Raw genomic sequence first — 14,382 nt, forward strand, 5'->3', positions numbered from 1 at the left:
AAATTTGAAAAAAATAGGCAGGACAGGTGTTTTGAGTATAAAAAAAAAGGCAGGATGAGAATCTTGGCAAAAAAAAAAAGGCAGGATGACAATTTGTGTAAAAAAAGTTAGGATAAACTAGTAAAAAAAAACGGAGGACCGAATAGAGTAAAAAATAAAAATGCAGGACAGAGATTACTAAAAAAAAAAGCAGGGCAAAATTTTAGCCCCCCCCCCCCCATAAAAATCAAATGGTAGCTCCTTAATTTTTAAATTCCACTTTTTTTTTTCATGTTAAGAATTCAATATCCTTATAAATGCATCAATATCCCATATCCCATTTACTTTTAGGACAAATATCCCATATCCCTAAAATTAAAATGGCAAATATCCTGTGTACATCCCAATATACCCTATACAAGCCTCACAGATCACATAAAAATCCGGTATTCCGGATATTTAGATTCGTTCCGTTATCGGAATCACATTACAAAGTTGTTCATGTTTCCGGTATTAGTTGGAGGGAAGTTTCATCAGATATAATGTTATGAAATGTGTACTTTATTAACCATTTTTTGGCGTTTTCACTCATAGAGAAATATTTCCACTATGGCATCACTTTGTACACGTCAAAAGATGAGCCAGCAGATGTTCTGAACTTGACAACAAGGTTGCAAAGTTAGTAAATAATTTATAGTACATGTAATCATGTACATGTGTATCTCAACTCCTGATAACTTAATAATACCTTTATACCTTTATCTTTAAATAATTTTGGCACTTACTGACTGACAAGGGATGAAAGGTTACACAAAAGACGACAATTTATTTTCATGATGATTAACATGTAACAGGTTGGGCTGAACTTTCAGGCTGAAGTCATGAAACATGGGGTGATCCCAAGTTTATGGGATAAACACGTTTTTCTGGGGTCGAAAAACCCCCCAAAACTGGGTAAAAACTTCGTACATATATTTCACAGCAACTGTGAAAAAGCGCACAATGTCAGCTGTTGCGGTAATTTTTATCCAACATGAACTTTTGTTTACGTTAAGTAGTTTGCCATTGCTCTATTTATTCTTTTGTGTAAGTCTCAGGATAAATGGGCTTCATAACCGGAAGTGTAAAAATCAAGCCATTTAACAATAATATCATATCATTTCTTTACTTTCTAGACAAATTGTCTTTCTTACTAACTTTGTCGACTATCATTACATATACGGCCATGCTAGAGTTACGCAAGTTTTCGATATTCATCATGTCGCACTTTCAACGTATTCAGCGAGTGCAACGTACTGTCGATATTCGAAACTGCGAGTTAACTCACTTGAGGTGAATCATTTCGGGGCCACTTTGTATAAAAAATTATTTTATCATTTCTAGTCTGTGTTTGGCATTAAAATTTTGTAACAACAATTTAGTTCAGCTTCAGAAGTAAGATAAAAAGCTGTTAGTTTTCTTGTTTGAATTTATTCATATTTTTCGGGTTCGGTTCACCAATGTACATAGGGCCTTTTAAAGTTCACTGTAGAATATGGGTTTGTCTTCAAGATAGACTTACAATTAAAAGATCGGAGCTAAAATTTATTTCATTTCTGTTGGCATAGGACATGATTTTTAAAGGCCCAACTGAAATTTTATAAGCCTGATCTGGTTCTGTGTTTGGTTAGTGTTAAGAAGTATCCAAAGGATTTGAATTTGGGTGGTTAGTTATCTCATTGCCAATCATGCCACATCTCCTTATTTTTAAATGTGCTTTAAGTAATGCTTCAGTCGAGTTCTTCGTTTTAAAACAACTTTTAATAGTATTTTGCATATATTTCAATATGTTTTACCTGTATTTATTTATTCTTATATATATGATATATGCTGTTCACTTTGTTATTTACCTGCATTATTTCTGTTAATGATTAACAGAAATAATCATTAACAGAAATAATGCAGGTAAATAACAAAGCGAACAGCATATATATCACACAGATTAAAGACACCAATTGCAAGGAAGCATAAGCTGTTTATATAAATTAACCTTCTATTGATTTGTACTATAAGCAAAGATGTAGCAAGTTTTGTTGTTCAGGTCAAAAGGAGGAAAGGAAAGGAATTCACAAATGAAACTCATCAGGGACTTAAAGAGAGGAAACAACTAATAGAAATCCACATTAAAAAACATATATCATGGTGATTAAAAGTGCATAAATATTTTTTTTAATAAATTGCCAATTGGCAATTGAAAGAAATCGTTGGTCTCTGTTTACGGTCTAAGGATCTAATTCGTGTATATATCTTATTGTTATAGATAATGAAGCTTACTGTTCGGTGTGAGCCAAGGCTCTGTGGTAAAGGCCGTTCATTAACCTATAATGGTTGATTTTAATAAATTGTTATCTTGATGGAGAGTAGTCACACCACATCTTCTTAAATCTTTATCCAACTGACAGTTACTAAGAAATACTGGGGAAATTGACTCAGTAGGCAACAGAGTCCTTGTTGAAAATGTTATGTCGGCAAACGTGTACAGCACTGGGTTGATCCAGGAATACTATAGCAAGTAGTTGTATTTTTCCTCGGTTTACTGGTGTATATTATAAACAATTGAAGATGTGGTATGTGTGCAAATTAGTCAAACTGTCCAAGACAAAATGTAGTTTTAGTGGTCAATTATAGGTTACAGTACTGTCGTCAATAGGACTAACATGGCCCAGCTAGACCATTCTAAACTATACAAAGAGGCAAACCCATATCCAACGGTCAAATGTATATAGAGATTCTTACATAGTTACTCGTGGATTATCGGATTTATCCAATCGAGATAGTTAAATTATCAATTTTAAAGTCCGAGCCGCCTCGGCGAAATTTTATAATTTAACTATGGAGATTGGATAAATCCGATAATCCACGAGTAACTATGTAAGAATCTGTTTCTCTAATGATTAAAAAGACATTTCTTTTTTTGTTAACCGAAAATCCCCTTCGAGTGCCTTTCACATTGCACAATGATGTCAATTTCATTAACACCTGTTTCATATTTTGATTAATCCACTTAGCTAAAAAGGTCACGACCCTTAAAATCATCCAAAAAGATCACCAGCAACCACACGTTGATTAAATTTTTTTATACAATGGGTTCGGAAAGGGATAAATTTCCATAGAGTTACAGAAATAAATATATACATCTCAATGCCTTATATATCAAGTACTGTAGTACGCCGCTAGATTAAAACTGACTGATGATTGCCAATGAGACAACTATCCACAAGAGACCAAAATGACAGACATTAACATTTAAAGGTCACCTTCAACAATGAGCATAGCCCATACCGCAGAGTCGGCTATAAAAGGCCCTGATAAGATAATGTAAAACAATTCAAACGAGAAAACTAACAACCTTAGGCAGCAACCATTTGATTTGGGGGGGGGGGCTTTGGATTTTTTTCTGAACAATTATTTTTTTCGCCTTTTGGGAAAAAAAGAACCAATCTATTTCTTTGGCGACATGTCGAAAACATTTTTTTCTTTCAATTTTAGCCTATATATAGTGGCAGCTTTTTTTTCCAAAAAATCCATTGCACCACGGTCCCCCCCCCCCTCCCCCCCCCCCCCCCCCCCTTCGCCCTCCCCCCGAAAATCAAATGGTTGCTGCCTTATTCATGTTTTGTTATCATGAAACAGTAAAATGAATTTCGGGAGTTGGACAATGACATATTTTCTGACTTATTAAACACAAGCCAGCTAGGTGTATGTCAATGCAGGGGATCGTCCATTGTGCAATATTAACGTGCACTTGCGTAGTCAGTATGGAATTGTGTTTATTCTACATCTAGATGAGACAATTGATCAAAATTGAGTTAAATTCATAATAAAGAAATAAATTAGTTTATATATCTGACAATTAACGAATACAAACAAATAAGCACAATGATATGTAAATTAAACTCACAACAAAAACAATAAAAAATAACAAAACAAACATGAACTTTTCTTTGGTAAAATACGGAACACTGATATACGGTGCAACTTCTAACTTCCAACAATTTGAAGCTACCCTGTTAAAAATCAGATCAAAATTGAGGGAGGGTAGGAGGGGACCCGATCCCGAAATCCCGAGCTTGAAAACACGAAATCCCGGCCTCAAAAACACGAAATACGAGAAAAGAATTCCCGGATCCCGAAATCCCGAGCTTAAAAACACCGGATCCCGGAGTCCCGATAAAAGTCCTATCCCCCCTCAAAACTCGATGTTAAATACGATAACTGTTGCAGGAAGAATAATAGTGTGTGGCAAGGAGCATGCTCACAATCAGTAATTAAATACTGAGCACACAATGTTGATATTTAAATAGACTCCAATCAACAATTTTGAAATAAATTTTATTTTTTCTGAATCACCAATTTAAATATATATTCTGTGTTCCGTATTTATTTCCATTTGCTTATTGACTTGCGGAATATAATTGGGGGAGAACTCTTTCAAGAGAGGGTTGGTGGGGTTCTGATACCGAAATCCTGGGCTTTAAAACATAAGATCCCAAAGTCCAGAATTGAAAGAAATTTAAATCCCGACATCTCGAAACTCGTAATAAAAAGAATTCCCGGACCCCGAAAGGATCACCCACAAAATCATTAGCTTAAAACGATCGATCCCGACGTTCCGAAAAAATTCCTGCCCACTCTTTCAAAAGATAAAAAGAATACATGTTAAAATTAAGTTAGTAAAATTGGTAACATGGAAGTAAAATTTAAATATGTTAATCAACTGAGACAAATCATTAACGAAACAAATAGCCAGGCACATGATTTTATTACTTTTAAAAACATCTATTTGACTATATAAGCTAAGTACGTTTACAATTGAGATTGTTATGTCAGCACAAAGAATTTTATAAATTCGTTCTTTAAATCGACAGCTGTAGGGTATTGCGCCAGATAATCATGTGATGTAATTAAAATATTGAATTTATTCATGAAAATTTTATGTCATCATAAAAATGATAAGTATCACGTGCCTGTTAAGTGTGTTCATACCAATTGATTTACCTGTAATCAAGAAAACTTTTATAGTTAAGAAATTAAAGGTCACAATTATGATATAAATGAATGTCATGTTTAATGAGATAAATACAATTACAGTAAATCGGAATTCCTTTTAAAATAAAATATTTAATCTATCAACTCTCTAGCACAACTCACTCTGTTAATAGTTTCCCAATACTGTTTCACAAATGATTAACTGAGACATACTTACTGGATTCGTTTAATTTTGATTTTTGATTGACAAGTGACAACAATAGCAATAAAACTTAAAGAAAAACACATTTGCAGATTTTTTTGTAAACTAATTAAGATATTAATTAATATATCACACATATTTAGAGCCTGTAGCAACGATTTCCGTATTTTACATTTTTAATCTTTATATATTAAATTCAAGTGGGACTGTGAATTTAGTTGCATTAATATGACATGGATGTATGTAAAATAACTGAAACATTTAACTACTGATGTTATTAAGAACATAAATTAAATACACGCTATCGATAGCGCAATTTATTAAAGGGACATCGCGCCCATCATGGCCATATTTGTCCATTTGTTATGATGAACCTTAAGTGACCAATGATCAAATGATGATGTACCAATTTCTTATAGGCTTAAGCTTGTTTTCAACTTATTGCAAAACCATAAAATCAATCTCCATGTAAATACTATATTTTCTAAATCATGCAATATGTTGTAAAGTGGTAACAATGTATGAATCCACAGTAGTAAGTCAAACATGATAAAGGGAGACAATTCATCAGCAGGTCATCTCTTTTTGTATTAGTTTTTATGCCCTACCTACGATAGTAGAGGGGCATTATGTTTTCTGGTCTGTGCCTCTGTTCGTTCGTCCATCCATCCGTCCGTTCTTTCGTCTGTGTGTCCATTTGCCCCACTTCAGGTTAAAGTTTTTGGTCAAGGTAGTTTTTGATGAAGCTGAAGTCCAATCAACTTGAAACTTAGTACACTTGTTGCTTATGATACATGTATGATCTTTATATACGACCGCAAAAATTGAAAAGTGTTTGATCGTATATTGGTATCACGTTGGCGTCGTCTTCTGCAGCGTCGTCTTCTGCGGCGTCGTCTTCTGCGTCGTCATCATCCGAATACTTTTAGTTTTCGCACTCTAACTTTAGGTAAAGTCAATAGAAATCTATGAAATTTGAACACAAGGTTTATGACCATAAAAGGAAGGTTGGGATTGATTTTGGAAGTTTTGGTCACAACAGTTTAGGAATTAGGGGCCAAAAAGGGGGCCCAAATAAGCATTTTGCTTGGTTTTTGCACCATAACTTTTGTATAAGTAGATAGAAATCAATGAAATTTAAATACAAGGTTTATGAACATAAAAGGAAGGTTGGGATTGATTTTTGGGAGTTGAGATCCCAATAGTTCATGAATTAGGGGCCAAAAAGGGGCCCAAATAAGTATTTTTCTTGGTTTTTGCACCATAACTTTAGTATAAGTAAATAGAAATCTATGAAATGTTAACACAAGGTTTATGACCATTAAAGGAAGGTTGGGATTGATTTTGGGAGTTTTGGTCCCAACAGTCAGTGATCTGGAAGGTTTTTTTTTTACTATGGGCCCAGGGCCCCTCAAAAATAAATTCAATTCGCCATTTAAAAAAATAATGGGCCATGTTGTCAAATGAGTGGGCCATTTGAATTGACTTCTGTAAAAAAATAAAAAGTATCATTATTTTTTGGCAAAGAGGTGTTGGTACTTACCTATATAATTTTAAATAATATCATGGATATTGTTCCTGTGATTCTGTAATTTCAATGAATATACAATAACTTCTTCCAAAACGGACAATAATAAAGATAACCTGTATTTACAATGTTTAAACTGGTACTGTTGCCTTAGCTTGTTCATGTTGATGGTTGGGTTTTTTTTTAACATTAAATTTGGGTTTTTGTCGACACCATACTTATTCCAGACGTTCCGTCTTAGAGAACATATAGGCACTTCCTCTGCACTTTTTGTATTATTATTATAACTTCATCACGATGACAAGATTAACAGTAGAGAGTACCATTAATTGATAGAACAAAACAATAATTCGCCAAAGTCATGTTAACAAAATGTCACGAGCCAAAGACCAAAAAAATTAGGACAGTTAGGCGCCTTTTATGGAGACAAAAACTATATTCATAAAAAGGCTCCGGGGGTTTTCAATCGAAATAATAGCAAACTAAACTAAATTAAAAGATTATTATTAGAGTTAAATCTCGTCTGTAATAGCCAAATTTCACAAATTTAAAGTTGTTTATAAAAAATTATATCATGAATGATGGTTAACTACGTTTTTTGGGTTATCAGTTAGACCGCATGGTTCTATTATTACCATAGGAAAACACCAGAGACATTAAACCGCATGGTTCTATTACCGTAGGAAAACACCCGAGACGTCCCAAAAATATATAGGTGCCCCTATGATTGGAGGAACATTATACAGTTATATACACACACATGGCGGCACGGAAAACAATCGGAAATCCATTTGACGATATTTAAACGTTTCGAAACGAATTGAAAAATATCTTGCGCCACGTGGGCGCTTACATTTGTTACTCTTTACGCCATTTCTGGTCAATATGCGCTATAGACGCAGGGCGCACGTCCTTCCCGATCACTGAACAGTTTAGGAATAAGGGGCCCAAATGGTCCAAAATTAAATTTTGTTTGATTTTAACAAAAATTGAATCCTTGGGGTACTTTGATATGCTACATCTAAAAATGTACTTAGATTTTTGATTATTGGCCCAGTTTTCAAGTTGGTCCAAATCGGGGTCCAAAATTAAACTTTGTTTGATTTCATCAAAAATTGAATAATTGGGGTTTTTTGATATGCCAAATCCAACTGTGTATGTAGATTCTTAATTTTTGGTCCCGTTTTCAAATTGGTCTACATTAAGTCCAAAGGGTCCAAAATTAAACTAAGTTTGATTTTAACAAAAATTGAATTCTTGGGCTTCTTTGATATGCTGAATCTAAACATGTACTTAGATTTTTGATTAAGGGCCCAGTTTTCAAGTTGGTCCAAATCAGGATCCAAAATTATTATATTAAGTATTGAATTTTCAATTGCACAGTATTCAGCAATAGCAAGAAATCTTCAATTGCACAGTATTGCACAATAGCAAGAAATTTTCAATAACACAGTATTGCGCAATAGCAAGAAATATCTAATTGCACAATATTGTGCAATAGCAAGAAATTTTCAATTGAAGTTATCTTTCTTTGTCCAGAATAGTAGTTGAATCAACTTAAATCATTGTTTTATACATTATACAATGTATATTCACTTTTACTACCAACTGATAAATTAAAACAATCTTTACCATTCAGTGATAACAAGCACTTTTTTACATTTTAAAATTTTATGATGTATTTAAATGAGTAGTTATTGTTGCAAACTCCATTAGAAATTTGAATTGAGATAAGTTTTGGAATAAGGGAAAGGGGGATGTGAAAAAAAATTGGGGGGGGGGGGGGTTCAATTTATTTTCATTTCAGATTTCATAAATAAAAAGAAAATTTCTTCAAACATTTTTTTGAGAGGATTAATATTCAACAGCATAGTGAATTGCTCAATGGCAAAATTTTTTTTTAAAGTTAATTCATGTAATTAGACCACATTCATTCTGTGTCAGAAACCTATGTTGTGTCAACTATTTAATTTTAAATTTAAATAAGTTTGAAGAAGAAATCTTTAATTGATTTGTAAGATCTTGACATTTTTTTTGTGTGAAAAACCCATATAATGTCAAAAATTTGATCACAAGCCAAATTCAGAGCTGAATCAAACTTGAATGTTTTGTCCATACTTGCCCATACTGTTTAGGGTTCGACCCTGCGGAGCACCTTTTTAATTTTAAAGCCAAATTAGACTTTTGACCCCAATTTCACGGTCCATTGAACATGGAAAATGATAGTGCGAGTTGGGCATCCATGTACTTAGGACACATTCTTGTTTACTGTATTTTTAGTATAAAAGCTTAATGTTTTTTATTTCGTTTACAGACAAAGCATTCCTGCATTGTTTCATAGAAGATTATTCATAATGAGCAGTATAGAGATAAGGTTTAATGGAGGAAATGAAAGCCAGAAGATATTCATACCATCAAGTACTGGCAAGAAACGAATACATTTGGTGTTTACAAAATCTACCACTGAACCACCTAGAAATGATAAAACAATAGACAAGATCGAGACTTTAATTATTGGGGAAAAGATATGGTATAGTTGTAAAGTATGTGATGCAAGATTTACACTTCTACACTCCGCTCGTAATCATGTCCGAATGCAGCATGTTGTGACAAAGAAGTTTCTGTGTAGTTTATGTGGTAAAGGTTGTATAACTATGAAAGAGTATGAGAAACATATGATGGTACATGCAGCAAGGCCTTATCAATGTGAAATGTGTAGACGGAGGTTTGATACGGAAGAAAAATTGAAAATTCACTTTGAAGGTCAACATGCTAATAGGCCTCGTAATTTTCAGTGTGGGAATTGTCATAAACTATTTTTAACCATGCAACATCTTAAAGAGCACATTTTGATTCATTCTGATGAAAAGAATTTTACATGCGAGATCTGTTACAAGAGCTTTTTTCGGGAGACATCCTATAAACTTCATAAGAAAACTCACCTTGTTGGACCTTTCCCATGTAAGATTTGTAAAAAAGAGTTCAAATATGAAAAAACTTTACATACACATATAAAATTTAAACACATTGACAAGACTATTATACCAGATACAACTGAAAATATGTCAGAGTTGGGGGACGAGAATACTTCAGAAAAATTGAAAGGAAATACCTATACGGCAACTGTAGAAAATGTCACAGATGTGACAGATTTGGTTCTTATTACTGAAGAGAAAAATGATGAAGAAAGAAGGAATGAAATTGATGCAACAGATGAAAGTAAAACAAAAGATGATATGATTGACGAAAATTCAAAGGGAGAATCTGATGAGTTAGAAACACAGATAGTAAAAGTCAAAGAGGAGAAAGAAGAAGTGTTGTTTCGTACCAGACAAACAAACTTCCCATGTGAGGAATGTGGGAGGGTTTTCAATAGGAAGGACAACCTGAAAAACCACATGCGTTTACATTCAGGTGCAAAGCCATTTGTATGTACCATTTGCAACAAGAGCTTCCGTCAAGCTGCACATCTTTATCGTCATACCAAATCCCATACTGGGGAGAGAAATGAAGTCTGCACAATCTGTGGTAAGGCATTCTTTCGTTCTGAACATCTACGTAAACATCAATTGCAACATCTGCCTCCAGATCAAAAACCTTCCAACTTCTGTGAACTTTGTGGAAAAAATGTCATTAATATGAGGAGACATGTTAAAAGGATCCACGAAGAAGGAAAATCATTCTTTTGCTCTGAATGTAAACAAAAATTTAGATACGAGGAATGCTACAAAAACCATATAGTACATGGTCAACATGTAAAAGAAAGCTATATGAGAAGAACTTGCCCTATCTGTCAAAATGTCTTCTGCAAGCCAGCAGGTGTCAGACGACACTTGAGAAATGTCCATGGACAGGATGGAACACTCAAACCATATACCTGTTCTGTTTGTCAAAAAGGCTTTGAGGATCAGCAGGCATTCCAAAAACATGTTGTCAAAGGTCATGGATTACTTGGACAAGTTAAAAGAGCGATGAAGCCTCCAAAGAGACCAACACCTGATGAAAGTGAAAGCGAAAGTAGTACAGAGAATGACAGTTCAGACGAGGAAGTAATTGAAGAACAAATGGTTGTTGAAGAAGCTGTTACTGATACTTTTGATGTATTAGAATATATATAGATAAGAATATGTATGTGTATTTAATACATGTGGTTTGAATTTGGTTTTTGATTTTGTTTATTTACATATGTCATAAACTATTATACACGTGTACATTTATTTGTTGGTCAAATATTTTTTTGATTGAAAGTTTTATGATATAAAAAGTGATAATAAGTGAGAGGTGCCCTTTTGTAATCCATCTGCTTGTCATCATGTATATTTTCAATTAGTCCATAATTAATTGTTATGCAGTGTTATACATAGTTAACATGGTTAATAATACTTTTAAAAGGAAAGTCACTGTTGATTTTTTTGAAATTTAAACAAAAATTGTGGTGAAACAATTTTTTTGGTTAAAAACTTTTAGTATGAATAGAAGTTCAATAAAAAAAGATACAATTTGTTTCTTTTCTCTCACCTTAATAATAAGCTACACCCAGAGTTCTTGTTGATATGTCAATTTTCTTGTTTTTAGATTATAGATATAGGAAGATGTGGTGTGAGTGCCAATGAGACAACTCTCCATCCAAATAACAATTTAAAAAAAGTAAACCATTATAGGTCAATGTACGGCCTTTTCCCTATGTATGCTTTTTCCCAAATGTTGTTTGTTTTTTCCAGCTCTTTATTGGTTGACATTGTTGATATTCAATTATGAAGTTGTGATGTCAATTTTTTTTACTGTACTCAAGTTTTGTTATTGTGTATTCTACTGTTGATTATTATAAGAGATCTAGAACAGCTTTCTCAAGTTCATAGAGGTTACAATATCAGATGAGAAAGAATTTTACAAAATTTAATAATTACAAATTAATCTGTATTTAAAAACAATTTGCTTGTAATCTTTTTTTATTTAGGGTTCTCTATATAATTATCTCCTTGTATATATGTGTTGCTTTAAGGACCTATACATACTGCAGATTTTATTTCTATATGACATAATGTTTTCAGTAATTCTTAAACTTACATGTACCTATTTGTCTTTTGAAGTGTTAAAATGACCTCCCAATCTACCTCTAAGGATAATTATGTATTCATCTTCTTTCATCATGTTCATATAAAAATAGGGGAAAAGAGTAAAATAAAAATATCTATTGTTCCAAGTAAAAGATATTGATACATGTATACATTACCAATCAGGATTTTGAATCTTCATTTATCTGTTTTAAGATATATTTATCATGTTTATGTTGAAAAGTTATGGTAAATGGTTATAAAAATGATGTATATTATGATATATTGTAAAAAGTTTTCATAAAAATAAACTATTCTCATTATCAGGATAATCCATGTTTCACTTTCTGGTAGACGAACAAGCCTTAAGGACAATAAATATAAAAAATGAAAGATGCAGTACCATTGTCAATGAGAATTGTCCTCCAGAGAATGATTAAGAAGCTGAAAATTTTTGTCTCATTTTTCTCCAATTGTTCTCAGGTACTAGAACAATGTAGAATAAGAGGATTTCTGAAATTTGGTTTCAGGGTTTATATGAGTAAGCTATACAGTGTGATGTGCTTTCAGATTCAGCACTCAACAACTTACAGTTAACTGAAATATTCGGGCAGGGTATCATCATTGAGCAGTAGCTCACAGTTTCACTTGTTTCTTTTATTTTTGGTGTGCACAAGGTTATGCCATTGAACTGTTCTCAGAGGGTGTGTGATATTTGACACTAAATCCTTTAGATGTGTACCTCTTTAGTCTTGGAGGACATGGTTTATTTATTTGTTGTCATTGGCTTTGAACTGGCATTGGCTAGAAATACATGTACACCTTACAAGCATTCAATAGGCTAAACATAGTTGACCTATTGATTATAGTTTCTAAGAAACAGACTTAACAAAGAAAACTAAACATTGACCAATTACTATGAACCATGAAAATGAGGTCAGGGTCAGACCAACCATTCCATGCAGACATGTACAGCTTACAACCCTTTCATACAATAAATATAGTTGACCTTTTGCTTATAGTTTAAGAAAAAACAGACCAAAACACAAAAACTAAACACTGAGAATTCAGCAATGAATTGTGAAAATGAGGTCAAAGTCAAATGAAACCTGCGAGATTAACATGGGCATTGTAAAATATTTCCATACACCAAACATAGTTGACCTATTGCATATAGTATTTAGAAAAAAAGACCAAAACTCAAAAACTTCACTGAACTATGAAAATGAGGTGACGGTCAGATGACACCTGCTAGATGGACCTGAACACCTTAAAATCATTCAATAGACCAAATATAGTAGACCTATTGCGTACAGTATGAGAAAAAAACAGTCCAAAAGTGAAAACACAAAATTTTTACTATAACCACTGAACTATGAAAATGAGGTCAAGGTCAGATGACACCTGACAGGTGAACATGTACACTTCATAATCCTTCCATACACCAAATATACTAGACCTATTGCGTAGAGTATCTGAGATATGGACTTGACCACTAAAACTTACCTTGATCACTGATCCATGAAATGAAAAAAACTGTGACGACATGAGGACCTTGCAAGATACACACATACCAAATCTATTTACCCCATTACTCATAATTATAAGAGAAATTAACAATACAAAAAATCTTTTTTTTTCTAGTAGTCACTGAACCATGAAAATGAGGTAAAGGACAATGGACATATGACAGATGGAAACTTCGTAACATAGGCATCTATATACAAAGTATGAAGCATTCAAGTCTTCTACCTTTTAAAACATAAAGCTTTTAAGAAGATAGTTAAAGCCGCCCCTGCTGTCGCCTGATCACTATCCATATGTCAAACTTTCTTCACTTAAAGGCACAGGCTTGACAAAAATTGGGGGGAATTGTATGTCGAAGGTTTTTGATATAAACAACCAATTCATTCATCTGTACTGGTTTCAACACTATAACTTTTTCAGTTTGTCATTTTTTTATCTATAATTTATTTTTCCACCTTAACTGGTTGATTCTTTTATTAATTGAGATTTCATAGTGAATAGGAGGTCAAGGACAAATGAACCTTGACATGTACACTTTACAATCATTCCATGGACCAAATAAAGTTGAAGATTCAATTATAGTATCTAAGAAACAAACTCAACTACGAAAACTTATTATTGAACAATGAACCATGAAAATGAGGTAAAGGTCATTTACACACAGACATATAAACATTACAATCGTTTCATAAACCAAACATAGTTGACCTATTGCTTATTGTTTAAGAAAAACCGACCAAAACACAAAATCTTAACTTCAACTACTGAGCCATAAAAATGAGCTCAATATAAAAAAGAAGATGTGGTATGATTGCCAATGAGGCAACTCTCCACAAGAGACCAAAATGACACAGAAATTAACAACTATAGGTCACTGTACGGCCTTCAACAATAAGCAAAGCACAGTTGAGAAGACACCTGCATGTTTGACAAGTACACCTTATAATCATTACATACACCAAATATAGTAGACCTTTTGCTTATAGTATCCGAGATATGGACTTCAAAAACTTAACCTTGTTCACTGATCCATGAAATGTGGTTGAGGTCGAGGGAAAACTGTC

General features: G+C 33.2%; 1 protein-coding gene across 1 annotated transcript; it reads left to right on the plus strand.

Annotated features, from left to right (window-relative positions):
• Positions 1-646: 646 nt before the first annotated feature.
• On the plus strand, positions 647-12,123 carry LOC139523250 (oocyte zinc finger protein XlCOF6-like; the record flags this gene model as incomplete). The annotated part of the gene is given in 2 exon segments (XM_071317099.1): positions 647-657; positions 9,052-12,123. A coding segment is annotated over 1 exon segment (1,764 nt). The 3' UTR covers positions 10,856-12,123.
• Between the last annotated feature and the right edge of the window lie 2,259 nt (positions 12,124-14,382).

Source organism: Mytilus edulis, chromosome 5 (genome assembly GCF_963676685.1).
Source record: "Mytilus edulis chromosome 5, xbMytEdul2.2, whole genome shotgun sequence".
Classification (NCBI taxonomy): domain Eukaryota; kingdom Metazoa; phylum Mollusca; class Bivalvia; order Mytilida; family Mytilidae; genus Mytilus; species Mytilus edulis.